The 26,190-nt window shown below is 36.7% G+C and overlaps 1 protein-coding gene across 3 annotated transcripts in view; it reads left to right on the forward strand.

The window, feature by feature from the left end:
• The window catches only part of DCAF10 (DDB1 and CUL4 associated factor 10), a 65,860-nt gene that overhangs the window by 17,159 nt on the left and 22,511 nt on the right, over positions 1–26,190 (forward strand). The window contains exons 2-4 of one of the 3 annotated variants that reach the window (XR_002336817.1): positions 9,253–9,366; positions 10,851–10,905; positions 24,508–24,705. Coding sequence is in view for 2 of the 3 variants with exons in the window: in XM_021066212.1 (XP_020921871.1) it covers positions 9,253–9,366; positions 24,508–24,705 (312 nt within the window). In the remaining variant the exon portion in view is untranslated. The remainder of the gene's footprint in view (positions 1–9,252; positions 9,367–10,850; positions 10,906–24,507; positions 24,706–26,190) is intronic. The other 2 variants (XM_021066212.1, XM_021066214.1) reach the window with 2 other exon arrangements.

Below are 26,190 nucleotides of genomic sequence, written 5' to 3' on the forward strand. Positions count from 1 at the left end.
TTTAGCAATTCTGGGTCTTTTATGGTTCTATATAAATTTTTGGATTGTTTGTTCTAGTTCTGTGAAAAATGTGATGGGTAATTTGATAGAGATTGCATTGAATCTGTAGATTTTTTTTTTTTTTTTTTTTTTTTTTTGGTCTTTTTGCCTTTTCTTGAGCTGCTCCCGCGGCATATGGAGGTTCCCAGGCTAGGGATCAAATTGGAGCTGTAGCCACCGGCCTATGCCAGAGCCACAGCAATGCAGGATCCAAGCCGCATCTGTGACCCACACTACAGCTCACAGCAGCGCTGGATCCTTAACCCACTGAGCAAGGCCAGGGATTGAACCCACAACCTCATGGTTCCTAGTCAGATTCATTAACCACTGCGCCACAACGGGAACTCCTGAATCTGTAGATTGTTTTGGGGTGTATGACCATTTAACATTATTAATCCTTCCATTTCAGGAGCATGGAATATCTTTCCATTTCTTTGAATCCTTTTTAATTTCCTTAATTGATGTTTTATAGTTTTCAGCATATAGGTCTTTCATGTCCTTAGGTTTATTCCTAGGTATTTAATTTGGGGGGGGGTGTGATTTTAAAAGGTATTGTATTTTTATATTCCTTTTCTAATATTTCATTGTTAGTATACAGGAGCACAACTGCTTGCTGAATGTTAATCTTGTATCCTGCTGCTTTGCTGAATTTGTTGATCAGTTCGACTAGTTGTTGTGTGGAGTCCTTAGCGTTTTCTATAGGGATCATTTCATCTGCATACAGTGACAGTTTTACCTCTTTTCCAGTTTGGATACCTTTTATTTCTTTTGTTTGTCTGATTGCTGTGGCCAGGACTTTCAATACTATGTTGAATAAAAGTAGTGAGAGTGGGCATCCTTGTCTTATCTCAGATTTTAGTAGGAAGGGTTTCAGCTTTTCTCCATTGAGTATTATATATGCTGTAGGTTTGTCATAAATGGCTTTTATTATGTTAGGGTGTATTCCCTCTACCTACTTTGGTAAGAGTTTTTATCATGAATGGATTTTGGATTTTGTCAAATGTTTTTTCTGAATCTGTTGAGATGATCATGTAGTTTTTGACTTATTTTGTTAATGTGGTGTACAAGATTGATTGATTTGCCTGTGTTGAACCATCCTTGTGAACTTTGGATGAACCCCACTTGGTTGTGGTGTATTGAGTTTGGTTGGCTAAAATTTTGTTGAGAATTTTTTTTTTTTTTTTTTCTCTTTTTGCTATTTCTCTGGGCCGCTCCCGCAGCATATGGAGGTTCCCAGGCTAGGGGTTGAATCGGAGCTGTAGCCACGGGCCTACTCCAGAGCCACAGCAACGCAGGATCCGAGCTGTGTCTGCAACCTACACCACAGCTCACGGCAACGCCGGATCGTTAACCCACTGAGCAAGGGCAGGGACCGAACCTGCAACCTCATGGTTCCTAGTCGGATTCGTTAACCACTGCGCCACGACGGGAACTCCTGTTGAGAATTTTTGCATCTATATTTATCAAAGATATTGGCCTGTAATTTTCTTTTTTGGTAGTATCTTTGTCTGGTTTTGGTATCAGGGTGATGGTGGCTTCATAGCATGTCTTTGGGTGTGTTCGTTCTTCAGCCTTTTGGAAAAGTCTTAAGAAGAATGGGTATAAGTTCTCCTTTGTGTGTTTGGTAGAATTTACCTGTGAAGCCATCTGGTTCTGCACTTTTGTCCAGTTCTTCTAGATTGTCAAATTTGTTGGCATATGATTGTTCATAATATTCTCTTATGGTTTTTTGTATTTCTGCAGTTATCTATTGAGATTTCTCCTTTTTCATTTCTTATTTTGTTTATTTGAGTTCTTTCTGTCCTCTTCTTGGTGAGTCTGGCCAGAGGTTTGTCATTTTTTACCCTTTCAAAGAAGCCATTCTTGGTTCTATTGATTTTTTTTTTCTATTGTTTTTCGAATTTCTATTTTATTAATTTTTTCTCCAATCTTTATGATTTCCTTCCTTCTGCTGACTTTAGGTTTTGTTTGTTCTTATTTTTCTAATTCTTTTAGGTGGTGGATTAAGTTGTTGATTTGAGATTTTTCTTCTTTTTTGAGGAAGGCCTGTATCACTATCAACTTTCTTCTAAGAACTGCTTTTGTGGCATCCCATATTTTGAATGGTTGTGTTTTCATTATCATTTGTCTTGAGGTATTTTTTAATTTCCTTTTGATTTCCTCATTGGTCCTTTTTTTTTTTTTTTTTTTTTTTTTAGTATCATGATGTTTAGTCTCCATGTCGTCAGTCTTTTCTCATTTTTTTCCCTGTGGTTGATTTCTAGTTTCATGCCATTGTGGTCAGAAAAGATCCTTGAAATAAATTCTATACTCTTTAATTCGTTGAGGTTATTTTTGTGTCCTAGTATGTGGTCAGTCCTTGAGAATGTTACATGTGCACTTGGAATGAATGTATATTCTGATTTTTTTGGATGTAATGTCCTGAAAATGTCAGTTAAGTCTAACTTTTCTTTTGTGTCATTTAGAATCTCTGTTGCCTTATTGATTTTCTGTCTAGAGGATCTGTCCATTGATGTGAGTTGCGTGTTAAAGTCTCCTACTATTACTGTATTCCCATCAGTTTCTCCTTTTATATCAGATACTATTTGTTGTATGTATCTGAGTGCTCCTATATTAGGGGCATATATATTGACAATTGTAATATCCTCTTCTTGAATGGATGCTTTTATTATTAACTAGTGCCCTTCTTTGACTTTCTTTATGGCCTTCATTTTAAAGTCTATTTTGTCTGACATGAGTATTGCAACTCCTGCTTTCCTGTCTTTGCCATTCGCATGAAATGTCTTTTTCCATGCCATCACTTTCAATTTATGTGTCCTTTGCCCTAAGGTGAGTCTCTTCTAGATAGAATATTGTAGGCTCTTGCCTTTTTATCAAGTCTGCTAGTCTGTGTCTTTTGATTAGAGCATTCAGTCCACTGACATTTAAGGTAATTATTGATAAATATGTACTCATTGCCATTTAAAACCTTGTTTTCCAGTTGATTCTATGTTTCTCCTTTGTTTCTTTCTTTTTGTGGTTGAATGATTTCCTTTTATGCTTGTGGCCTCTTCTTTTTAGTTTTTGTGAATGTAATGTCTGGCTTTTATTTGTGGTCACCCTGTTTTTCAAGTATGTTAGCGCTTTCCTGCATTTGCTTGCTTTAGCCTGATTGTCACATAGGCTCAAATACATTCTTAAAAAAAAAAAAAAAAAAAATCTAGATTTTCTTACTTCTCCACATTTCATGATTTTTGAAGTCCTTTTTTTAACATCTTCATGTTTGTCCTTTTGGTGTTCCTTGTGTTTATTATTGCTTTTACAACAGGTCTGTCTGTCTGTCTGTCTGTCTGTCTTTCTTTCTTTCTTTCTTTCTTTCTTTTAGATCTGTATACTGATTGCTTTCCAGCTGTAATTTCCACCATCCTATTTCTTCTTACTTCTTTTATATTTAGAGGAGCCCTTTCAGTGTTTCTTTTATTTTTTTTTTATTTTTTATTTTTTGTCTTTTGTCTTTTTTGTTGTTGTTGTTGTTGTTGTTGTTGCTATTTCTTGGGCCTCTCCTGTGGCATATGGAGGTTCCCAGGCTAGGGGTCGAATCAGAGCTGTAGCCACCGGCCTACGCCAGAGCCACAGCAGCGCAGGATCCGAGCCGCGTCTGCAACCTACACCACAGCTCACGGCAACGCCGGATCGTTAACCCACTGAGCAAGGGCAGGGACCGAACCCGCAACCTCATGGTTCCTAGTCGGATTCGTTAACCACTGCGCCACGACGGGAACTCCCAGTGTTTCTTTTAAAATGGATTTAGTATTGCTGTACTATTTTCATTTTTGTTTGTTGGAGAAATTCTTTATTTCTCCTATTTTAAATGATCTTCTTGCTGGGTAGAGTATTCTAGGCTGCACATTTTTCCCTTATAAAACTTCGAATATATCTTGCCACTTTCTTCTGGCCTATAGTATTTTTGTAGAGAAATCAGCTTACAGCCTTATGGGGAGTCCCTTATAATTAAGTCTGTTTTTCTCTTGCTGCCTTTAGAATGCTCTTTTTAACTTTTGCCATTTTTATTATAATATGTCTTGATGTGGTACTGTTTGGGGCCCTCTATGCTTCCTTAATATCTGTTTCCTTAAGATTTGGGAAGTTTTAACCATAATTTCTTCAAATATATTTTCAGTCCCCCTTTCTTTTTCTTCTCCTTCTGGAATCCCGGTTATACATAGATTGGCCTGCTTTATATTATCCTGCAGACCTCTTATATTGCTTTCATGTTTTTTTCATTTGGTTTTTTGTCCACTGTCCTGATTGTGTGGTTTTCATTATTTTATCTTCCAAGGCACTAATTCATTCTTTTGCATTATTCATTCTGCTCTTCAGTGCCTTTAACTCAGCTTGCATCTCTGCAAATGAATTTTCTAATTTATTTGGGTCCTCCTTATATTTTTCAGTTCCTTTCTAAAGTAATCTGCATTACTGTTCATATCAGCTCTTAATTCCTTCATATTCACTCTTAATTCTTCTGGTATTTTCTCTATCTCCTTTTTGAACTTGATGTCTGTTAGACTGCAGAGCTCTGTTTCATTATTTGCTCCTTCAGGTGAATTCTGCTATTCTTTTAACTGGGAATGGTTCCTGAGCTGCTTCATTTTTCTTATATTTTCTTTTCTTTTCTTTTCCTTTTTTTTTTTAAGGGCTGCACCCATGGCATATGGAGGTTCCCAGGCTAGGGATCGAATTGGAGCTACAGCTGCTGACCTCCACCACAGCCACAGCAATTCGGGATCTGAGCCATGTCTGTGACCTACATTACAGCTCATAGCAACGCTGGATCCTTAACCCACTGAGCAAGGCCAGGGATTGAACCCGCAACTGCATGGTTCCTAGTTGGATTTGTTTCCACTGTACCACAGTGGGATCTCTGCTTATATTTTTTTTATTCTGTGAGTTTAGGGAAAACAATACTGTAGTCTTGGAGGGCTGTATTTATGCACGAGCACCCCTGGGTATTTTATGAGGGCTTACTTTTTATTTTTAGGGTCCTCTGTGTGCTTCCGGGGAAATGGAGGCAGTGGGCAGGGCTAGTAGCCAGTGCCTGGTTGCAAGGACCCAAGGGAAAGTGGCACAGGCTGCTCCTAATTGCAGGGCCCTGGGAAGTGACAGTTATCAGACAGCTGTAGGTAGAGCCCAGAGCATTTGGCATGGGCATGAGCCGGGAGGGTGCGTTCCTAGGGGAGTGAGTATCACCGGGTGGTACTCAGTTCAGTGCACCGACCTCTTCTTTGCTGCCTCTGAGGTGACTGGGGCTGCAGGGGGCACCTGTTTACAGACCCTTAGTGGGGGCTGGTCATGCCCACCCCTGGTGTCTGAGATGACTGCTGTGGTTTACCCCTGCCACCTATAGAACATGCAAGAGGCACCCCAGTGCCTATAGCCTGTGGAAATGGGGCCTCACCACCCGTAGCCAGCACAAGAGGCGCTTGTGAGTCTGCTCGAGTCTGCACTTGTGCAGGAAAAGATATTTCTATGGCAGTCTGCCCGTCCTGCTTTTGCCCTCTCCAACAATGGCACCTTGCTTCTCCTGCCGGCACAGACCTTCCAGGTTCCCTAGGCTGTGGCACTTTGCTTCTCAGCCCATGGCTCACCGTTCCCTAGCTCCTCAGGCTGTCTCCACATAGCCAACCCTAGTCCTCTCCCAGGAACTGACCTCCAGAGCCTAAGTCTCAGCACCCAGCCCCCTTCCGAGCATCTCAGGCTGTGGTGTGCCGGGAGGTGGTACCAATAGTCTGTTGCGGCTCTCTCTGTTTTGCCCTTCTTAGTCAAGCTGCTGTGCTTTTCTCTGAGGCTTTAAGGTCCCTCCATCTTGGCTGATCTCCCTGTCAATTAGGTGGCTTCCCATGGCGTGGGTTCCTTTCCTCTTTCACAGCTCCCTCTCAGGAGTGCTCGTCCTGTCCTGATTGCTTTCTGTCTCTCCCTTTCTTTCCCCCTTTTGTTCTACCCACTTATGTGGAGGATTTCTTGCCCTTTATAGAGGTTTAAGGTTTGCCAGCATTCAGTACATGTTCTGTGTGAATTGTTCTACATGTAGATGATTTTTTTGATATGTTTGTGGGAGAAGGTGAGCACCACGTCATGCTCCTCTGTCATCTTGATCCTGCTTCCCTAGAATAGCAAGACCGATGGATAAATAATATTTAAAATATCATTTGCCCTTTATGTACACTGGCTGCAAATCAAACAAATTTTTAAAATTTTATTTATTTTGTCTTTTTTTGTCTTTTTAGGGCCGTACCTGTGGCATACGGAGGTTCCCAGGCTAGGAATCTAATCGGAGCTGTTGCTGTCGGCCTACACCACTGCCACAGCAACGCCAGATCCGAGCTGCGTCTGTGACCCACACCACAGCTCACGGCAATGCTGGATCCTAAACCCACTGAGCGAGGCCAGGGATTGAACCTGCAACTTCATGGTTCCTAGTCGGATTTGTTTCTGCTGTGCCACGACGGGAACTCCTCAAACAATATTTTAAAATGAACATTTACCAAAGCATCGAAAGAAAAATGTCAAGTATCCAGGAAAAAGTCTAGCAGAAGATAGGCGTGATACACATGGAGAAAATCTCGATTGTAAATGGAGATATGCCATGTTCAAGGATTAGAAGATTTCATGTTGTAAAGACGTCAGTTTTATGCAAACTTCTCTGTAGATTTATTACATTATCTTAAAATCCACAGGTAGATCTCTGTGAGTTTATATGAGTTTGTGTACATAACTTAATAAGCCAGTTCTAAATGTATAAGGATGTTCAAAGATCCAAGGATTGTTACCATATACTTTCTAAGAAAATCTTGAATATGTTGGAAAGTATGCATATTACTAATGAGGTGGTTCAATATTATATGATATAAATTCTACCAAATTAATTTGTAAAGTCACTGCATCCTAATAAAAATACCAACAAGATTTTTTAGTGGAACCTGACATACTGTCCAAGAGAAAGTATGATATTAACCCCCCCCCCAAAATATTTATAAAGCAGTGAAGGGATTTTTGCTTTGCCACATGTCAGACCTTTTAGGAATTAAAATAGTGTAATGGCACTGCATAAAAGAGAATATGGAGTCCCAAAAGAAAATTTATATATGATAAAATGGCATTTGAAACCGATGAGAAATGTAGGCTTTGATATTGGAACAAATGATATCTGTTTTAAGAAGTTACAAATCATGCCATATGCAAAAATAAATTGTAATTGTATTAAAACAAAAAAGTGACTATCAGTCTTACAGGTCTCTGTTTTTTTAAATAGATCTCTTATTTACAGTGTTTAAGACGCTCCCAGAATCATTGATTCATTTACTTTTATGCTCAAAAAGAAAAGTTCATTTCATGACTCTTCTGCCTAACAAAAAGAAATGATTGTATGTCTTCTAAAATTACAGATATTAATTTCAATACTTTTACTCATAATGGTCAACTAGCACAAAAATTCTTTAGATATCGAACTTTTAAAATTCAGTATCTCACAAAAGGGTTTATGCAGACACTCTTTAAGGGATAATTTCATGATTACTAAATATGGAAAAGATTTTTGTGTGTGTTTTTTGGGCCGCACCTGTGGCAAATGGAAGTTCCCAGGCTAGTGGTCCAATCGGAGCTGTAACTTCTGGCCTACACCACAGCCAGGGATTTAACCCGCATCCTCATGAATACTAGTTGGGTTTGTTACCACTGAGCCACAACAGGAACTCCCAGAAAAGATTTTAATTTAGTAGGTTTTTTCCCTCTAAAAAGTTTGTTTTGAATAGAAGAGTTTAAAATTCTTTTTTACACACTTTCATCTTAAAAGTCTAAAAATCCCATTTGTTATTGGGACTGTAAATTGGTAATACTTGCACTTTCAAAGACTCAGAATTTCATTTGTTAGATCTGAATCTGAAAGATTAGTGCCCACAGAAAACTAAGACAAAATAAAAGACAATCAATTTTCAGAAATCAAAATGGGGTTTTTAAAAGGCTTATAAAAATGTAACTTTGTAGGGAGTTCTCATTGTGTCTCAGAGGAAACGAACCCAACAGGTATCCATGTGGATGTGCGTTTGATCCCTGGCCTTGCTCAGTGGGTTGAGGATCCAGCATTGCCATGAGCTGTGTGTAGGGTGCAGACACGGCTCGGATCCCAAGTTACTGTTGCCGTGGCATAGGCAGGCAACTATAGTTCCAATTTGGCCCCTAGCCTGGGAACTTCATATGCTGCGGGTGTGGCCCTAAAACAAAAAGAAAAAAATATATAGATATATATATTTATATATAAACTTTGTAATAAAGAAGGATTGAAATAAGAGAATACTGGAAATCTGTGGAAGAAAAGGTTAAGTTTGACTATATCTGATTGGTTCAGCAGGATATATGCTAGAACTTTTCAGTGCATTTTAATGGATACTGATGAAGAAATACCCAATTTTGTTGTATGTGATCCTTTTCCTAAGTTACCTAATCTATGCATGCTTTTCTGCAACCAGCTTTTCTTATTTAAACATGTTTTAGAATTCTTTTTTTCTTTTTCTTTTTTGGTCATTTCTAGGGCATATGGAGGTTCCCAGGCTAGGGGTCTAATCAGAACTGTAGCCTCCAGCCTTTGGCAAAGCCACAACAACGCCAGATCTAAGCCGCGTCTGCGACCTACGCCACTGCTCATGGCAACGCCAGATCCTTAACCCACTGAGGAAGCCAGGGATCAAACCTGCAACCTCATGGTTCCTAGTCAGATTCGTTAACCACTGAGCTACGATGGGATCTCTTAGAATTCTTCGTATCTATATAAAGTTGTTCCTTTTTAAATGTTATATCATATTGCAAAGTATTATATGCTATGGCTTAAGTAAACAGTCATTTCTTCTTTCATGTACACTTAGGTTACTTTCAACTTCTTACAATGAAGCATATCTTTATAAGTGCTTCTTGGTACTTAGAAATGATTATTTCTCTAGATTGAATTCCCAGAAAAGAAAAGCTGAGTCAAAAGATATGCATGTTTAAAATTTTGATAGATACTAGTACTGTCCAAACAAGCTGCACCAGCGTACATGTCATCATAATGTATAAGAGCCCCATTTCCCCCTTCCAACAGCGAATAGTGCCACTTGTTTACATATGAATATCGTATGAACAGTTATGAATATCAGTAACCAACAAGTGCTCAAAAGCTAAGAGAAATGTGTCATTTACTTCCAGGTCAGTGCTGACAGTTGCTTGTGAACAGACTGAAGTTCTGCTTTTTGATCCTATATCTTCAAAGCACATAAAAACACTTTCCGAAGCTCATGAAGACTGTGTAAATAACATAAGGTTAGTATTACAGTGAAAAAGTGAACTTTATTAATGTGATCCCAAATATCATGTTTTGGACATTAGTGAAAATTTATAATGCCTTGTCCAGCAGTGCTAGATGTTACACAGTAGTGAATTGTGAAACTTACCCCTTTAATTACAAAACTTACTGTTAACCATTTTAGATTGAAATTTTTCTAAAATGAATTTTCACTATATGATTTTACGTTTTCTCTTTGTATATTAGGGTCATCATTATGAACCTCAGCAATGTATTTTGATAGTCCTGTAATGCCTTTGGGCTAATGATCTATATAGGATTATGGCATTCCCATTGCTTACCACCAGCTCCAAATCCAAACTATTGAGGGGGGAAAAACACATATGCACAGAGAACTTCTTGATAACATTTTTGGAAGCTCTATAAATTCTCAATAATGTGTGAAATAAATAATAGTTGAGTAGCTTGGTGGACTAATATGCAGTCATTAAAATGATGCTCACAGAGACTCCATATCAACATGGACAAATCCTTGGGATAATGCAGGTTAAAATCATGGTAAAAATTATATAAACATGACATGATGCAGAAAAAGTTTAAAAGGAAATACTTTAAATGTTAACAGTGGATGAGTTAGAGTGGATGGATTATGAGTAATTTTCTGTTTTCTAAACTTTATATAATGAGATTATATGACTTACATAGTGATTACTTTTAATATCCCCAAAAAAGATATGTAGAAGTTACTTCTAGTCAAGGTGACATACTGAATTTTGATGTAACTTCTGTGTTCCAAACATATAGAACGATAGATGAAATAGTTCAGAAGATATAGCCAGGCACTGAAACAACATAAAAATCTTTGTGGCGAGATCCAAATACAGACACAAAGCTGTTACATGGTTATAACCACAAGCCCATTGGATTTTCAGTCTGGCATTGACGTGTAGTAGTTTAGCTCCTGTCAGGAACTAAAAATGCTAAAGTGCTTCATGTGAGGCAGGAACCAGAGCCAGAATTACTGTATGAAACCAGGGCTTTAGTTGAAATTTCTGTCCTATTTGTGAAAGGCTGAAAAAAGGAAAAAGCTATTAATTACCTGGGGCTTTAGGTTTTAGCTGATAAAGACACAGCCTCATGACCAGGAATTGAATGACTCCATTGCTGAGTTGGTTACTGAATGTATGTCTGTGATATATCATCATGAAACTGGAGGCCTTAATGTCATAATGAGGCCTAGTGGTAGATTTGGGTCCAGAAATCCTCATAAGGGCAATTGTAAAACTATTAAATAGGAAGAAAGAGAGAGAAGAATTTTTTTTTTCATCTTACTCAAAATGAGCCTGTAACCAAAATTCTAGAACTTAAGAAAATATCTAATGTTAATATAACAAAATCAGCAACTAGAACAGGCATTTTCTCTGGATGAAGTTAATTTTATGGAGTAGTCCAACAAAGAATTATTTTTAAAAAATGAATTATTTTATTTTTTTTTGACTAGGTAATACATGCACGTGGTACAAAATTCAAAGGTACAAAAGGGTAAACAGTGAAAAGTAAGTCTATCTCCCACCTCTGTCCCCTAGCCACCCAGTTCTTCTCCCCAGAGGCAACCACTATTACCAGGTTCTTACTATCCTTTCTGAGATAGTTTATGCATGTACATATATATATATACATATATATACAGACACTTTTATATAAATGGTAGCATTCTACATGCTATTATATACCTTGGCCTTTTCACTAATTGACATATTTAGAGGTCATTCCATATTTGTACCCATAGGATGATTTCATTCTTTTTAACGGCTGCATAGTATTCCATTGATTGGAAGAAACTTTAAAGCATTTTTAGGATGCTCAAAGAAATAAGTTAAGGGATACTTCCCTTTAAAAGACAGCTCAAGGGGAGTTCCTGTCTTGGCTCAGTGGAAACAAATCTGACTAGTATCCATGAAGACATAGGTTTGAGCCCTGGCCTTGCTCAGTGGGTTAAGGATTCAGCTTTGCTGTGAGCTGTGATATAGGTTACAGATGCAGCTTAGATCTGGAGTGGCTGTGGTGTAGGTCAGCAGCTGTAGCTCCAATTCAACCCCTAGCCTGGGAACCTCCATGTGCCGTGGATGCAGCACTAAAAAGTCAAAAAAAAAAAAAAATGTAGTTGATATATTAAAAAACTGAATAGATGGGATAAATATTACCCTTTACACAACTGATGAGATAACTGATGGGTTGGAAAATAATACTAAAACATTCACCCACAGATTAATTGAGATATGCAGTATCTGAGTTACAGGAAAAAGAGGTTGCTGAGATTACCTCACCTTTAGAGAAGAACTAAATTTTGAAGACACGAAGGCTGAGAATTCTTAGCATTGAACAAGGACCTGAATCCTTGAATCAAAAGTAAACTTTAGAGTCAAGTGAATTAAGTCTAGGCAGTTTGTAGTGAAACTCTAGAATATTTAAAGAGAAAAATTTTAAAGCCACCAAAGTTAGAAACCAGGTTACCTATTGAGGTATGATAATTAATGGATTTCTTATCAACAACAGTTGATGCTAGGGGAAAATGGAATAATGTCTTAAATACTAAGGTAAAGTAATATTCAGTACCATTTCATATCCAGGTAAGTTGTTATTCCAGAATAAAGACTTTTAATTAGATGAAATAGTAAACATTATTAATTATTAATAGCAGAAAGATAATACTTAAGGATTTTTTTAGGGGGAGGACACATTTAAAACTGTTAAAACAAAACTCTAGATTAGCACTATCCAATTCATTAATAATTTTAAATTTAGAATTTTTTGGAGTTCCCTGGAAGCCTCGCAGGTTAAGGATCCAGTGTTGTCACTGCTGTGGCTTGGGTTACTGCTGTAGTGTAGGTTTGATCACTGGCCTGGGAACTTCTGGAGGTGTGCTGCCCCCCCCCAAAAAAAATAATAATAAATAAAAATTTCTGGTATTTACATTAAAAAAGATAAAAGAAACAAATGAAATTAATTTTTAATAATACATTTTATTTACTCCAGTATGCCTAAAATGTTACCATTTCAACATTCAATCAGTATAAAAATACTGAGTTATTTTACTTTCATGATAAATCTTCAAAATCCAGTGTATAGTCTACACTTAGAGCACATCTCAGTGTAGACTGGCAACTCAAAAGCCACATGTGGCTAATGGCTTCCAAATTTCCACAGTGTAGTTCTGGATAGTAATGACAAACTTGTTGCATGTAGGGAGGAATTTTGTTCAGTGGGACGGTGTAACATTTAAGGTCTACATCATGTTCAGGAAGAGGACAGAATATTAAGTAATTTCAGACCTTTCAGAACAATGTATAATTAAATATATACAATTTTTAAAAACTAAATTAGGAGTTCCCAGTTTGACTCAATGGGATAAGAGGCATATCTGCAGCACCTGAACACAGATTCAATCCCCAGCCTGGTGCAGTGCGTTAAAAAATCTGGCACTGCTGCAACTGTGACTCAGATCTGATCCCTGGCCCAGGAACTACATATGCCACAGGGCTGCCAAAAAAGAAAAAAAGAAAAAAAAAAAGCCTAAAATAAAATAATAAAAATGTAGTTTACAGCTTTCAAATCAGCAAAGTGGAGTGGGGAGAGTGGCAAGAAGATTGAAAACTTGATCAATTCCGTAGAAGATAAGAAAGCTTAGAAAAGTAAAAAAATAAGTAAAAAAGCAAAAGAAAGGATTGATAAATAAAAAACAAGTAGAAAAAATTCCAAATATATTAATAGTTCACAATAAATATAAATGGATTGATCTTTATTAAAAGATAGAGACAGCAGTTTAAATAAAAAACAAAAACATTTCTGTACTTTTTATAGAGATGCCAGAAATTTAAACTATCCAGAAATGGGAAAAAAAAACTGATGTAGTTTATCATTATTGGACAGATGGAAGAACAAAGGCTTTAATAAGGATAAGGTATAACAGTACATATTAATAAATGGAAAAACCCACCAAAAAGATATAATAATCATGAACTTGTATGAAACTTGAAATAAAGCAAAAACAGAATAATAAGGGATTAAGTTTATAATCATAGTAAGAGATTTTAATGCAGTTCTGTCCAACATTAGCAAATCAAGCAATAAAAATTAGGTTGTAAACGATTTTAAAATACTTTGAACAACCGCTCTACTAAAAATAGAAATGCAAGATTAATGTAAGAAAAAAAATTTTTTTTTCTTTTTTTGGCCACACCCATGGCATTTGGAAGTTCCTGAGTCATGGATTGGACCCAGGCTGCTGTAGTGACAATGTCAAATCCTTAACCCACTGCACCGCAAGGGAACTCCCCCCTCCCGATTATTTTAAAAATGTATAGTTGAGCTGATAAGAAAGAAGGGAATCCTAGGGCCAAAAATTAAGTGGAAGCAGGAATGCAAAGAAGTAAACTTGTACTCAGCTGGCTTTTACCCTGGAGGCATCTGCCAAATGCTGGTGACTCTTGAGTTTCTGTTTTGACAGGTATGAGGAGTACAAAGGACAGGAGAGTTAATTCTACGTCCAGTTCAAGGTGAGGAGTCTAGTAGAAAACTGCTACTGGCTGGGGACTCCAAAGGGCTATACTTTCAGCATAAAAGTGATCTAGAAATAAACCACCTTGTTCATGTAGACTGTGGCATTGGGTAGAGGGATGTCAGAAAAATCTCTGTGAATTTCTAACCATAAGCCAGCCTTCATACAGCCTTCACACTACCATATGGTCCAGAACCCTCCAGCCAGCAATTTTAAATTGGATCCAGGTTAGTAGTATGCCAGATACCTGCAAAAATAGATGCAAATCTTCTCTAGAGGAGAAAACTCAGTATTATAAAGAAGTTAATTCTTCCCAGATTAGTCTATGAATGTAGTGGAGTTTAATTAAAATACCTATAAGATGGGGATTTTTTGTAACCTTGATTTAAAAATTCCTATTTTTAAATAAGAAAGTGCCTATTTGAACAGTAAAGTGCCAAGAATATTGGAGGCAATTTTGAAGAAGACTGAGATGGTACGAGTACTCACCCCTGTAGATATCAGATGTAATCTTAGGACAAGGATAGATTAAGTGACTGATGGAATGGAATAGAGCTTCTAGAACATATGAGAATTTGATATATGACAGCAGGATCATTACAGACCAGTGTCAGGGGAAGTGGAAAGGAGAATTGGTAATATATATGAAAAAAGAGAGTAAAATTAGATTTCTATCTCATACCTAACTAAAAATAATTGCCAGTTAGATTAAAGACGTAATTATGAAAGCACACTGTTTTAGAATATAGAATTATGGGGAGTTCCCACTGTGGTGCAATGGGTTAAGGACCCGGGGTTGCCACAGCTGTAGCATAGGTCACAGCTGTGGCTCAGATTTAATCCCTGGCCCAGGAACTTCCATATGTCACAGGTGCGGCCATAAGAAAAAAAAAATTTATACACACACACAAAGAATTGTGTTCTAACTATGAAAAAAGGGTTTTTTTTAGACACAAAAAGCATAAATCACTAAGGACTGATAAGTTCAACTGCGATGAAATTTAAAACTTCATTGTAAACAAGGACATAACAATGTGAGAAGATAAGATATAGGCTGGTGGGAAGAGATATTTTCAATGCATATGAGCCTGCAAAAAGGGATTAGCATCCAGAATATATAACACCATTACCCTAGGGCAAAACAGGCAGAGAATCACATGAGAAACTAAAATGAGCAATAAATTTGGAAAGATTTTTCAAGCTTACTAGTTATCATGGCAATGCAAATAAAAATAACAATGAAGAGATCAAGTATTGGCAGAGGTGTTGAGAAATAGTAACTCATAGACATTATTGATGGAGTATAAGTTCGTAAAATTATTCTGCGAAAGGTGAGGATTAGTTGTTTAAAAGAAAGCACAGTGTGAACAAGGAGATGTGTAAAGTAGGTTCATTATAGCATCGTTAGTAATAGAAGTTGGAAACAAATCTCCATCAAGGGGACGATAAATAATGAATTCCTGTCGTGTTACAATGGAAACGTATCCAACTAGGAACCATGAGGTTGTGGGTTCAATCCCTGGCCTCGCTCAGTGAGTTAAGGATCTGGCATTGCCACGAGCTGTGTGTAGGTTACATGCGGCTCAGATCCCGTGTTGCTGCACCTGTGGTGTAGCCCGGCAGCTGTAGCTCCTCTTGGACCCCTAGCCTGGGAACCTCCATATGCCGCTGGTGTGGCCCTAAAAAAAGAAAAGGAGGAGGGAGATAAATAGTCTACTCATACAATGGAATACTATACATCAGTTAAAATAAATAAACAAGAAGCATTATCATCTGAGAGACATCTCAGAAGTTCAGGGTGGAGCCAGAAAAGCAAATTGTAGAATGAGCTCTGTGCAGTGTGATACCATTTATATAAAGTTAAATAATATGTAAACAAACTTGATTAGGGCATGTATTTGTTTTCTGCTTTGTCCACAGCACCTAGAACTGTGCCACATATTGGGTGCTTATTAAATATTTACAGAATAAATGGAATGTAAAACAAAACCATAATTTTTTATGGATATGTATTAATGAATTCATAGTATTAAAAACTTGCAAGGGGAGTGACAAACAACAAATTTGGATAGTGGTTCCCTCTGGAGAGGGAGGGAGGGGAATGGGATTGGGGAGGGATATGTAGGGTTCTTCAAATGTGCTTGTAATGTTCAAAAAATTGGAAAGATTGGAGTTCCCGTTGTGGCGCAGTGGAAATGAATCCGACTAGGAATCATGAGGTTGCCGGTTCAATCGCTGGCCTCACTCAGTGGGTTAAGGATTGGTGTTGCCATGAGCTGTGGTGTAGGTCGCAGATGTGGCTCACATCCCATGTTGCCATGGCTGTGGCGTAGACCAACAGCTACAGCTCTGATTGGACCCTAGCCTGGGAACTTCCATATGCCATGGGTGTGGCCCTAAAAAGACCAAAAAAAAAGGAAAGCTAACCAAATGTTATAATTTTATAAAGCTGGGTGGTGGGTATCACAGGTGTTTGTTATATTCATAATTTTATGTTTCGAATAATTTATAATTTATAATTTTCTTTTCTCAAAAAGACATGTCAACTGTTTGCCCCTACTCAAAATGACCTGTGACTAATCTTCTGTTAGAATTTGTGTTCTTTATCAATGTCAGCTCTCACTTACTGCTATCAGTGTGCCTGCCCTAGTACCCCTCACCTACAAATTTGAATTTGCTTCTTATCTGTTGGTTAGAAAAACAGATTTGAAGCTATTTAGAAATACGTATCAAGTCTTTTGAGTGAGGATCTAAAGGGTCCTCTGGCATGAGCTTAAGTGTGCATTACTTAATAATACTAACTTCCAGTTTTTGAGTGCTTACCATGTGCCAAACCTTTGTGAAGCACGTTTAATACATTATATTGTTTAATCCTCACAGAATCCTGATGTGAGGCAGATATTTTACCCATTTTAAGGAATGAAGAAACTGCAACTCAGAGATTTGCCCGAGGTCTTATATATAGTAAGTGTTAGAGCTGGAATTCATCCTCAGTTCCATTAGACCACCTCACTGTACTGTTGAGAGATGTGGGCATGCATTTCCTGGATTGGTTCTAGATAGTCATTTTGCACTACTTAGTAATGTCTTCTAGTTCATTTCTTAGTTTTGAGGTATGCTTTCTTATAAAATATTAATAGTTTTAGAGAGTATTTTATGTTGCTTCATATGAAAGTACAAGAGAAAATATGTAATTTAAATTCTTAAGCCCATTATACAGCCTCATATACAGTATGAAGATTGAAGAGTCCATTTAATAATCAAGATCCCCCAAATATGAGGTTACAAGGAGAACTGAAATTATCATAAGAATATTTACTGAATGACATAGCAGCTAAAACATTAGTACATATTTAAATAGTCCAGGAACTGCTTTTCCCTCCTACTGTCTTTGTTGGTCTTTTCCTAATTGTTACATTTCGAACAATATAATGTTTAAGTGCAGTGCTCACATGGGGAACAATGAGATTCTGATTTTGCAAAGGATGTAAAGTTTTGCAGAGCTCTGAGAGTGATGTTAAAGAACTGGTAAAAATCATTGGCAAAAGAGGATCTAGTTATCAGTTAGAGAAAAGAAAACGTCAGAAATGATGACAGGGCAGAAACTTCAAAGAATTATGTGAATATCTCACAAGACTAAGCAAAGTCCTTTGCAAAAATTGATAAAGATTGAATACTATAAAGAAATGGCTGTCTTTTTTATTATAGTACAAAATTCAAATGTTTGAAGTAAGGGTGCCATATTCTGCTGTCAAAATTTCATTGGCAAGATTATGCAAAAACCCAAATATTTAATTTATTCTTGTTCTAAGAATTGGCATATACTTAAATGCAAAAAGGCTTTTTTTTTCATGATTTTTTAGTTTTTTAAGATACAGCACTTTCCCTCATACAATGAAATGTTGGTACCTGTTTTAAGAAAATTCAATTTCAGTTGCTGTATTCCTTTACCAATTATCCTTTGATAATGACTACCTAGTTTTATCCAGATGTCATTTTATCCAGAACTGTTATAGTCATATGTTGGGGTTTAATAGGAATGTATGGAAAAGTTCTATACTTCAGAAACTCATAGATTTCAGTATGTGTGAAGGAGTGTCTCTTGTTTATTAGTTATGAACTTTAAAATATTTTATAATTATTAACTTACTAGGCTAGACTAAGTTTTAATTTGAAAGGATTGGGCCAGATCTCCAAGGACTTATTTACCACTTTACATTTTCTTACGCGTGTTTACTTTAGGATAAAAATTGTTGTAAGTGCTTAAACTGGTTTCCTAGTCTACAGTCTTAGTTTTCTATGATTTACCCACCCTCTTTACCAATGATTCTTCAGTACCAAAAATTTTAACAGGAAATAGTTTGAGGCAAAAATGAAAAAACTAAAGCCTAAGTATTGAATTTTTCATGAAAGTAAATTTATTCAATTCAAAATTATTAACTTTTGTTCCACAATTATATTTTCTGCATTATTGGTATTAAAATATCCTTTCAGGAGTTCCTGTCATGAGTCAGTGGTTAACAAACCCAGACTAGTAACTATGAGGTTGCAGGTTCAATCCCTGGCTTTGCTCAGTGGGTTAAGGATCCAGCATTGCAGTGAGCTGTGGTGTAGGTCGCAGATGCAGCTTGGATCCCATGTTGTTGTGGCTGTGGCATTAGGCCGGCGGCTACAGCTCCCATTAGACTCTTAGCCTGGAAACCTCCATATGCCCCGGGTGTGGCCCTAAAAAAGACAAAAAAATAAAATTGGAGTTCCCGTTGTGGCGCAGTGGAAACGAATCTGACTAGGAACCATGAGGTTGTGGGTTCAATCCCTGGTCTCGCTCAGTGGGTTATGGCGTTGCCCTGAGCATGGTGTAGGTTGCAGATGTAGCTCGGATCTAGCGTTGCTGTAAGGCTGGCAGCTCCATTTCAACCCCTAGCCTGGGAACCTCCTTTAAATGCCACGGATGTGGCCCTGAAAAGACAAAAGACAAAAAATAAAATATCTTTTCATACAACGATGGTGATTTTTTTCAGTGGCTTTATTGACCAGAATTTTTAAGCTGATCTCCCTATTTTCTTTTTTATGAAATTCCAAGAATTTTGAAAAGTCAGCCAGCTCAGAGATCCTTCTGGAAGTCTTAACCAGTTATGTTAAGTCTTAACTAGTCATGAAAGTCTTAACCAATCATTTTAACCATGTCTTGCTTGAAACCCTTTAGAGTGGACCACTGTGGCCTAAAGCAGTATAATACCATTGGGATTTTGTACATTAAGTATTTTCCATATACTAAATATCTTTTTTCTCTAAATTTTTCAAATGTATAAAAATGCTTTTATGATGATCAAATTATTTTAAAAGTATGACTCTCCAGTAGCCTTTTGTCATTTTGTATTTTTTTCCGTCAGGTGTGAAAGTCATTGAAATATTTTTATTTTTATTTTTTATTTATTTTTTATTTTTTATTTATTTTTTTTTTTTTGCTTTTTAGAGCCATACTGGGCCATATGGAAGTTCCCAGGCTAGGGGTTGAACTGGAGCTGCAGCTGCCAGCCTACGCTACAGTCACAGCAATGCAGGATCAGAGCTGTGTCTGTGACCTACACCACAGCTCACAGCAATGCCAAATCCTTAACCCACTGAGTGAGGCCAGGGATCGAACCTGTGTCCTCATGGATATTAGTCAGATTTGTTGCTGCTGTGCCACGATGGGAACTCTGAAGTATTTTTACTTTTAAGAGCTTCATCATTAAAGATAAAACTATTAGAAAAAAAAAGACTTGACAAGATAGTAATTAAATTTTTGATATGGTAAGAAAACATAATCCACACTGAAAGAAATATATGGAAAACATATTCAGTATACTGTATTTTAAAAACTGAAGTATATTGTCCTTATTATAAAGATAGTTTATAACTAGTAATAATAATATTGCAAAAGGAAAATCAGTAAGGAACATGAATAGCAATTCCCAAAAGAAATAAAATCTTCCAATTAATATGAAAAAAAGTTTAATTTTACTAAAAATAAAAGTTTCAGCCTAAAACATGGTATTTTTTTCCCTAGCACTTAGTAGAATTAAAAAATACCAGTGTGGAAAGGGTTTGAAGAAATAGACACTTCTCCTAACTGCTGGTGGAACTAGATATTGATATATTCATTTAAGGACAATTTAGCTATGTATATCAAAAGCCTTACATTAAAAAAAAATGTCTTTTTACTTAGCAATATTTTTCTGGAAATGTACACAGAAAAATAGCTAGAAATGTGATTAATATTTGGCTATTAGGATGTTCATCGTAGTGTTTCTTTTCTTTTTTTTTTTTTTTTTTTTTGCTTTTTTAGGGCCACACCTGTGGCATATGGAGGTTCCCAGGCTAGGGATCTAATCAGAGCTGTGGCCACCGACCTACACCACAGCTCACGGCAATGCCAGATCCTTAATCCACTGAGCGAGGCCAGGGATCGAACCCTCAACCTCATGGTTCCTAGTCGGGTTCGTTAACCACTGAGCCAGACGGGAACTCCTAGTGTTTCTTAATAGTAATAAATTGGCAGCAACCTAAACATCCAACAATTACATATTAAAAAAGAGGCATGCTTTTGTAGCACAGTGGATTAAAGCTCAGATGTTGTCACTGCAGCTGCTTTTGTTGCTTTTGTGATGCAGTTTGGATCCTTGACCCTGGGAACTTGCATGTGCTGCAGGCACACCCCCTCCCCCCAACAAAAAAAGAAAGGAAGGATTACAATTCATTCATACAGTGAATACTACTCGGCAGTTAAGAATTATTTTGTGGAGTTCCCGTCGTGGTGCAGTGGTTAACGAATCCGACTAGGAACCATGAGGTTGCAGGTTCGGTCCCTGCCCTTGCTCAGTGGGTTGACGATCCGGCGTTGCCGTGAGCTGTGGTGTAGGTTGCAGACGCGGCTCGGATCCCGCGTTGCTGTGGCTCTGGCGTAGGCCGGTGGCTATAGCTCCAATTCGACCCCTAGCCTGGGAACCTCCATATGCCGTGGGAGCGGCCCAAGAAATAGCAAAAAGACAAATAAATAAATAAATAAGTAGATGACCCTACTAAGAACTCTTATAAAAAATAAAAAAAAATTTTTTTAATTAAAAAAAAAAAAGAATTATTTTGTTAGTAAATCTTTAATGACATGACAAAATATTTATGAAATAATATTAGGCCCAAAATAGAGGAATTGGGCTAAATATTTTTGTGGGTTTTTTTTTTTTTTACCATTAAAAAAAATCTAAATGGACATGTATTTGTAATTAAGAAATAAGAGTTGCCATTGTGGCTAAGCATTGTGGACCAACATATTGTCCATGAGTGTACAGGTTTGATTCCTGGCCTCATTCAGTGGATTAAGGATCCAGCAATGCTGCAAGCTGTGGTATAGATTGCAGATGTGGCTCAGATCCAGTGTTGCTGTCATGCTGTAAGCTGCAGCTGCAGCTCCAATTCAACCCCTACCTTGGGAACTTCCATATGCCACAGGTGCAGCCCTAAAAAAAAAAACAAAATAATTATTGAGAATCACTATAGAATAATTAAGTGATATATTTTCTACTTATCTCTGCTTTTATATACATGGCACTTATAGCTGCTATTGCCTCCCAGAGTACAACATCCCCGTACTTACCTCAAACCTTTACTTACCCATTGGCCACTTAAGGAGTTCCTGCTCATTTTTTTTCAAGTTCATTCAAATGACACCACCATGAGGTCTTTCCTAACCATCCTATTTTCTTTGCTTATTCTGCACATTGATTTTGTATAATCAATGTGTTTAATGTTTTTTCCACTTAGGCAGTGAACTGCTATCTCATTCATTTAATAAATACCTGTGAGTGGTACTGTGTATTCTGGGTACTGCACATCTAATCGTGAATTATGTAGGCAAGTTTCCCTTTCCTTCAAGGAGTTTATAGCCTTGTAAAGTTATTCCTTACACAGTAATATTATTATGGTAAAAGTGTAGAGTGCTATGGGAAATTAGAAGATTGGTAAATCTGGTCCAGGCTGGATAGAGAATGTTTCCTGGAGGGGATAATAGCTATTAAAAAGATAGCAAGTGTTATCCATGTTAAGATGTAGGGAATACGTGCTTTCAGGTAGGAGAACAGCCTGTACAAAGGCCTGGAATTTTAAAATCATGTTAAGTTTCAGGAAGGCCTTTATGGTATTTGTGGCTATTGAGATTAATTTCTGATAGAAAATAATTACGTATAATTTTATCATGGAAGAAGCTCCAGGATTCATTTTTTTCTGCAAGACATTAGGAAGTTATATATAACAGTATATGTTAGAGAAAACATCCTAATGTTGAATTAATCAGAAATTAAAAGGTGATACATTGTTATTGTTATTTTTAAGTATTAACATGAAATACATTTAAAGATTGATAAATTAGTATAAAATTTAAAAATCTGGATTACAGAATATTTTAATTGTTTTTGTTTTTATTGAAGTGTAGTTGATTTCAATGTTATGTTATTTTCTGGTGTACAGCAAAAGGATTCAGTTATACTTTTTTACATTCTTTTGCATTATGGTTTATTATGTTGAATACTGTCCCCTTACTATACAGTAGAAACTTGTTTATGTTTTTTATATAGTAGTTAGTGAACCTCAAACTTCACATTTATCCTTCCCCCTCCCTTTCCCCCTTGGTAACCATAAGTTTATTTTCTGTGTTTTGTGAGTCTGTTTCTGTTTTTTAAGTTCATTTGCATCATCTTTAAGATTCCACATATAAGTGATACCATATGATATTTGTTTTTCTCTGTCTGGCTTCACTTAGTATAATCTCTAGGTCCATCCATGTTGCTGCAGATGGCATTACTTCATTCTTTTATATAGCTGAGTAATACTCCATTGTGTGTGTGTTCTTCACACCACATCTTCTTTATGCTCTTATAATTCTCAAGATTGTTTTGGCTATTCAGGGTCTTTTGTGTTTCCATACAAATTTTAGAATTATTTGTTCTAGTTCTGTGAAAAATGCCATTGGTATTTTGTTAGGGATTGCATTGAATCTGTACATTGCCTTGGATAGTATGGTCATTTTAAGAATATTAATTCTTTTAATCTAAGAACACGGTATATCTTTCCATCTGTTTGTGTTGTCTTCAGTTTCTTTCATCAGTGACTCATAGTTTTCTGAGTATAGGTCTTTGTATCCTATAGAATTCATTGATGAACCTAGTAGTTTTTTGGTGGTGTCTTTAGGATTTTTCTATATACAGTATCTTGTCATCTGCCTACAGTGACAATTTACCTCGTCCTTTCCAATTTGGATTTATTTTCTTTTTCTTCTTTGATTGCCATGGCTAGCTTCCAAAAAAAATGGCGAGAGTGGACGTCCTTCTCTTGTTCTTGACCTTAGAGGAAATGCTTTTAGTTTTTCACCATTGAGTATGTGTTAGCTTGGTTTGTCATTTATGGCCTTTATTATGTTGAGGTATGTTCCCTCTGTGCCAACTTTCTGGAGAATTTTTAACATAAATGGATATTGAACTTTATCAAAAGCTTTTTCTTTATCTATTGAGATTATCATATGGTTCTTATTCTTCGGTTTGTTAATGTATCACAGTGATTAATTTGCAGATGTTGAAAAATCCTTGCATCCCTAGAATAAACCCAACTTGATTATAGTGTATGATCCTTTTTGTATGGTTAAATTTGGTTTGCTGATAGTTAAGGATTTTTGCACCAGTGTTCATGAGTGATATGGCCTGTAATTTTCTTTTTTGTGTGATAGCTTTGTCTGGTTTTGGTATCAGGGTGATAGTAGCCTCATAGCATGAGTTCACGTGTTCCTTCCTCTGCATTTTTTGAAATAGTTTGAGAAAGATAGGTGTTAACTCTTCTCTAAGTGTTTGATAGAACTCACCTGTGAAGCCATCTGGTTCTGGACTTTTGTTTGTGAGGAGTTTTTTAATTACTTACTCAATTTTATTAGTGGTAATTCATCTGTTCATGTTTTCTGTTTCTTCCTGGTTCAGTCTTGGAAGATTGTACCTTTCTAAGAATTTTTCCATTTCTTCTTTGTTGTCCTAGAAGTGAGATTATTTGGAGAATGCCTTTGAATTAATAGATTAAAAATGATGGACTTTTAATAGCAATTTTTTATGTCAGTGTATTCTAAATAGAAAGATGTTATTTGTAGCAGAGTAAGTATTTCTCATAATTTTGAACATTTTACACTTAACATGTCTCCCTTGGCAATTAAGTCCTCAAAATCTCCTTTGTCTTCTATTAAATTGTCTTTCACCATTTGTGTTTCCTATACAGATTCTAAATTTCTTTTCCTCTAGCCCTGTTCACCAAATACCCACTCCTGTCTTTGGTTTCAAATAAACAATAAAGTAAAGCAAGTAGATAAAATTGCAGTGTGGCTCTCATTAAATCATAATATCCTTCTCCGTGATTATGTGAGCTATGATTACTATATATATATATATATATACACACACACACACATATGAATCACTGAGTTTATACAGTGAGTTTGTAGTCTTTTTTTTTTAATTAATATAGAGACTTTCTCAAGTTTTCTTTAATAAGCGATTAAGTAAACTAGTTTTTCTTTTCTGCTTTGTAGATTTCTTGATAACCGGCTGTTTGCTACCTGCTCTGATGACACTACAATAGCATTATGGGATCTGAGAAAACTGAACACCAAAGTATGCACTTTACATGGTCACACTAGCTGGGTGAAGAACATCGAATATGATACTAATACAAGACTCTTAGTAACGTCAGGATTTGATGGAAATGTCATTATTTGGGACACCAACAGGTTTGTGAATAGGAAACCGATTAGGAGTACAAACCAAAAAAATTTTTAAGATGGTAAACGCATTTAGTCTTCTCTCTTAGCTCTCATGTCTCTTTAGGAGAAAGAAACTGCCTTTGGGAAAAACAATCAGAAAGTGATTCCATTTTTGTTATTGCTCTTAGTCATATATTCTGACTAAAAATTTTGGAGAAAATTATGTGGAAAGGAGACCAAGTAATATAGCTAATGATGAAAAGTGGTTTTTGAGTTTCCTGAATTTAAGAAATTTAAGGGGAAATATTTTTTGTTATTTCCTTTGTGGAATTGAAATGTTTTTCACTTTGATCCTTCAATTCTAAATCTATTTTGTAATTTTTGCACTTTGTTTTCATGCATTTAAAAGAATAGTTTCTTGGTTGGAGAAGTGCTGATCCTTAGATGTTTCAAAACAATGTGTGGTACAGTTTTAGTTGTCACTTACAGGAGAAGAGAAGAGGACTTCTACTGGGATTTAGTCAGCAGGGATCAGAGTTTCTAAACATCCTGCAGTACATGGAACAGTTTGCACAGTGGATCCATCATCCCATCTAAAATGTCACTAATGCCTGAGTTGTGAAACATTTAAAGATTTACAGCTATGCAAATTGTTTGAGCAAAGCATAGAGCTACTCAGTATCCTTAAACTAAGACATATACCTGTTTAAATTTAGAATTATTTTTTAGTTTAGAAATAAAATTTGAATAGGAATGTAAATGATAACTTCGAAGTTAATAGAAGGATAAAAGGTTAAAAAAACACAATCCAGTAGAAGCAGAGAAGGGAAGAAAATCAGTTTTTTAAAAAACAGGTAAATTAGGAGTTCCCGTTGTGGCTCAGTGGTAACAAACCTGACTAATATCCATGAGGACGTGGGTTCGATCCCTGGCCTCGTTCAGTGGGTTAAGGATCCAGTGTTGCCATGAACTGTGGTATAGGTTGCAGGCACAGCTCAGATCCCGCATTGCTGTGGCTGTGGTGTAGACTGGCAGCTACAGCTCCAATTCAGCCCCTAGCCTGGGAACTTCCATATGCCACAGGTTAGGCCCTAAAAAAAAAAACAAACAGGTAGCTTAAGAAGCACAAAAATATGTAGGCAGATATACCAGATATCAATAATTATAATTACATATGTGAGTTCCCGTCATGGCTCAGCAGAAATGAATCTGACTAGTATCCATAAGGACACAGGTTCAATCCCTGGCCTCGCTCAGGGGTTAAGGATCCAGCATTGCCGTGAGCCGTAGTGTAGGTTGCAGATGCGGCTCATATTTGGTGTTGCTGTGGCTGTGGTATAGGCCAGCGGCTACAGCTTCAATTTGACCCCTAGCCTAGGAACGTCCATATGGCACGGGTACAGCTCTAAAAAGACAAAATGATAAGTACATATGGACTTATGTAGCCATTTAATAGTACTAGATTGTATTAAAAAACAAAAACAAACTTTCTGTTCTTTGTAAGGAACACAC

The sequence above is a fragment of the Sus scrofa genome, chromosome 1, assembly GCF_000003025.6.
Source record: "Sus scrofa isolate TJ Tabasco breed Duroc chromosome 1, Sscrofa11.1, whole genome shotgun sequence".
In the NCBI taxonomy this organism is placed as follows: Eukaryota; Metazoa; Chordata; class Mammalia; order Artiodactyla; family Suidae; genus Sus; species Sus scrofa.